The sequence below is a fragment of the Priapulus caudatus genome, unplaced genomic scaffold (assembly GCF_000485595.1).
Source record: "Priapulus caudatus unplaced genomic scaffold, Priapulus_caudatus-5.0.1 Scaffold112, whole genome shotgun sequence".
NCBI classification, from domain to species: Eukaryota; Metazoa; Priapulida; class Priapulimorpha; order Priapulimorphida; family Priapulidae; genus Priapulus; species Priapulus caudatus.
The window spans coordinates 119966-123986 of NW_014577173.1; the positions used below are offsets into that span (position 1 = coordinate 119966).

Consider the following 4021-nt stretch of genomic DNA (forward strand, 5'->3'; position numbering starts at 1 on the left):
AACCATGATGCGAAATTCGAACCACTGGAACGCTATATCTCCGTAATGCCTTGGATAAATTCCACTCATCTTACAACACACGTCACTATCCTTTTACCCCCGACTGAGACGATTCTAACAACCTCTCACCAGCACAAGTCTAAGACCCTTGATATTCCAAAACGAGATCTGTAGCACACCCTACAACGCGTACACGGATTACGGCACCTAGAGGCACGCGCGCACACACGCACACGCTACCACGCAACACAGTCACACGCACACAGCAACAGCGCACACACGCACAGCGCACTCAACGCCCACACTACACAAAACGTGCATACATCACAAGCACTCCACAACACACCACACGGACCCACACACACACACACACACACAGACATTACTGCTTGACACGCCCTCGTGTTGTCGTGCTTCAGCGATCCGTAAGTAGTACTGTGTCAATGTTGCGACTCACATATGTGACCTGGCTGAGCGCGCTGGGCACCTCTCACCGGTCCACAGCTGCACGTGGATTCGAAGGCACGCTAACCCACGCCTAACACACACCCACGACGCAGGGGGGCTGCGAATGCGCCCACCACAGCACACACACACACAGCTGCAACCCCACACACACACCATCACACAACATATCCTACCACCAAACGCCGCCTACTGCTGAAGTTAATGTATCGCCACAAATGTCGTTGTGATGTGTATGGTAACGGCGAACGTAGAATTGTGAATATATAGTTTAAATCTATACCAACACAATATCGCGCTCAAGCTGCGTTGGCGCACCACACGACACACACCGAACCAAACGCACCACATTTTTACACAAACACACATCAAATTTATTGCCCTTAATAAATTACTCGGAGTAAGTTGATATTTTAAATTGGGCACCGTGTGCGCGAGGTGACAACAATGTCCGGACCACGGGACGCAAGAACATAACGCACACGACGGCGGCGCGGTCGACGGCGCACAGCCACAGGCGCAGCCACACGACCGAGCACAGACGCCTACGCACCACAGCAAGGCAGAGACCGCCATATTCTGTCTCCCACGCAAGGCCACGCGCGTCCGTGCTTCCCCCGGACGCAGCTGACCACACGCAACGACACAGCCACAAACAAAAGCAACGACATTTTACACACACACACCACACCAACAAACGCGCACATTTACACCAGCACAAGCACCACAACACCACTTCACATAACAATTTAATAGTTAAACCGAGTAACAAATATAAAAAATTTCTCTACTCGCCAGTGAGGACACACGACCTAGCGACTATCGTCGAGAGTCGTAAAAGGCGGCACATGCTGCTATCACGAAACAAAGCGACAAGATCACGCACAAGCACAGCCTCGTGAACACACAAGTAATCCAATCTACAAGCACACACACAGCACCACGAAAGAATTCAAAAGGAATAATAGCCACACGATCCCTAGGAAAGTTTCCAACTCCTACTATGACGGCTCGGTGTAATAGAGCGAACGCAGCCCGCGCGCGTAACCCGCCCATCGCCTTGCGATCTTTGGAAAAAAAATCGTTTGCTGGGACATCGGACCAGAATATTATTTAATACCTTTCATCTTAGGAAGAGTAACAGTGAGAAACGCGATTATTTGCACCAGCACACCCACGTCTCGGCCCAGAAGCACCACACGCAACACGCAACCGCACCACGCACACGCACCGCACACACACACACACACACACACACACACATTTAGTTTGCGCTGCTCAAAAACAGAGCATGCAAATCAATAAAATGTAACACATTTTCATCTAAATTAAAACGAAAAAAATGTAAAAGCAACGACAGTGCCAATTACTTACGTCCGGCAACCAACTTCCTTGCACATTCCCACCAACTCCTCATCGTTATTATCAGCCCCGTGTCGCTTGATGCTCACAGCTGCCTTGCTTACAGACGCATCAGTACCAGTGCCCCAGGTTCCCCGTGCTATGTCCCAACCGTTGCGAGCCGACAAAGATTCCGCGTGACAAACTGGAGACGCACCTGCTAGAGTCCTGCGCGGGTGCAACCGTGTGCTGCATGTACAAAGACATGGGCTGCAAATTCAGGGTAAGCGTTCATAGATGTCAGATTGAGTGTCAAACTGAAAACCTTCAGTTAACTACTGTCCAGCTACTCATGAGCACGCGCATTCTTTGAAGTGTAGATAAATGTGCACAAATTCACAGAAAAGTATAATTTTGGTCTTGTGTTTTGACTCTTGACCTTTCTGTGAGTTTGTGCACAGTGGCGTGACTGTGGTGAGATTCTGTCACGCAGAGGAGCATTTAAACGTTGCACGTTTATTTACGTGGAATTATTAGGCGATATAAAGTAGATACACATTTAGACGTAGGTAGTAAACACAAATCGTATTTATTTACTTTCATTTTATTTATCGGAATTTCTTTAATTATTGAAACGGCCCTAGTGCGCCTGTAGCATAACTTAGAGGATCGTATTCACCGTTCATATTTCCAACAACTTCGTTCGTATTTCAACACCGTTCGTGTTCGAACAACTTCACCGTCCGTGTTTCCGTGTGCATGTAGTGCCCGTGGTATGAGTTGCCGACGTTAATACTCACCGTCCGTGTTTCCGTGTGCATGAGAGAGAGGCGAGCGAGAGAGCGAGTAGAGGAAAACTGCATGCGACAGAGAGCTGGATGAGATCAATGAGTCAATATATGCTCAGCTGAATAGTGCATGCAGTAGGTACAACACTGTCGCACGGTGTTGACCGTTGGACGCGTGAATATATTGGTCGATATTCGACTGAGTTCTGCCTATATCATGAAGCTTAGACATCATCGATGTTTGCCAGCTACTACTGTATCTTGTGATATTCCTGTCTGAATGGCCCAACATCGTATCTTTATAGTATCTTATTGTTGCGCTTCCATCTCGTTTGACACCTGAGCTTAGGCTCAGACTCAGACTCTCAGTCTCTCAGAGAGACTCTCAGTCTCTCAGGCTCAGACTCAGCTGAAGCTCAGATGGTAGCGCCATTCGGTGGCAGCGTTGTAAGAAAGTTGCACTGCTATGAAACTATGAGACACGCATCGCAACGTAACAGGGGAAACACTTTCACTTAGCTTCTCAGGCGCGATCTTCGCCAGTGTTTTGCCCAAGGAGTTGACTGTCTCGCGTGTTCTCGCGTGATTAATCTCCAAACTGTCTTTCCGTTCGCAGAGCCACCTGGTGACGTGTCGCTACGACGCGGTGCCCTGCACGAACAATTGTCCGGCGATGCTAGCTAAGATTGCGCTGGACGACCACCTGACGTACACGTGTCCGCGCCGCAAGGAAACGTGCGAGTTCTGCAGCCGCGAATTCACCGGCGAAATGCTCGAGGTGAGGACGGACAGGTGGCGCCCTCGTTCGGCCATCAGTGGCGGCGGGAACGCGCGGGTTAGCGGTAACCATCTAAAACACATGCACTTGGGAGCGAGTAAAGTAAGACGACGGGAGGCAGATAGATGTGGAAGTAAATATAAAGAAAGTTCAGATAAGGTGAGGGATCAAATTAGGATGGAGGTTCGTTGGAGATGGGCATGCAGTGATATGAAGTCAGGGATAGAGCTGGTAGGGAACGCTAGGTAAAATGACAGGATAAAGGGGAGACTTCCAAGCGAGGGATACGTGGGATGTGTCCGCTTCTCGCATCGTGACTGAGCGTCTGTTTTCCCCCTACAGGGCCACCTGGGAAGCTGTCAGTTTGAGCCAGTGTTCTGCGAGGAGAAGTGCGGTGCAACCCTGCAGCGTCGCTTCCTCTCCAACCATCTGCTGAACGAGTGCAGCAAGCGGCGAGTCGCCTGCAAGTACTGCAGCCGCGAGTTCGTCTACGAAACCCTCACCGTGAGTACACAGTACTTACTACACACGCACGCACACACACACACACACACACGCACACACACGCATACACACACACACACACACACACACACACACACACACACACACACACACACACACACACGACGACGACGACGACGACGAC

General features: G+C 50.0%; 1 protein-coding gene across 1 annotated transcript in view; it reads left to right on the forward strand.

Moving 5' to 3' along the window:
- The window catches only part of LOC106805382 (TNF receptor-associated factor 4-like), a 23511-nt gene that overhangs the window by 16376 nt on the left and 3114 nt on the right, over window positions 1–4021 (forward strand). The window contains exons 3-4 of the mRNA XM_014806945.1: window positions 3211–3372; window positions 3715–3887. Of these exons, the coding sequence (XP_014662431.1) occupies window positions 3211–3372; window positions 3715–3887 (335 nt within the window). The remainder of the gene's footprint in view (window positions 1–3210; window positions 3373–3714; window positions 3888–4021) is intronic.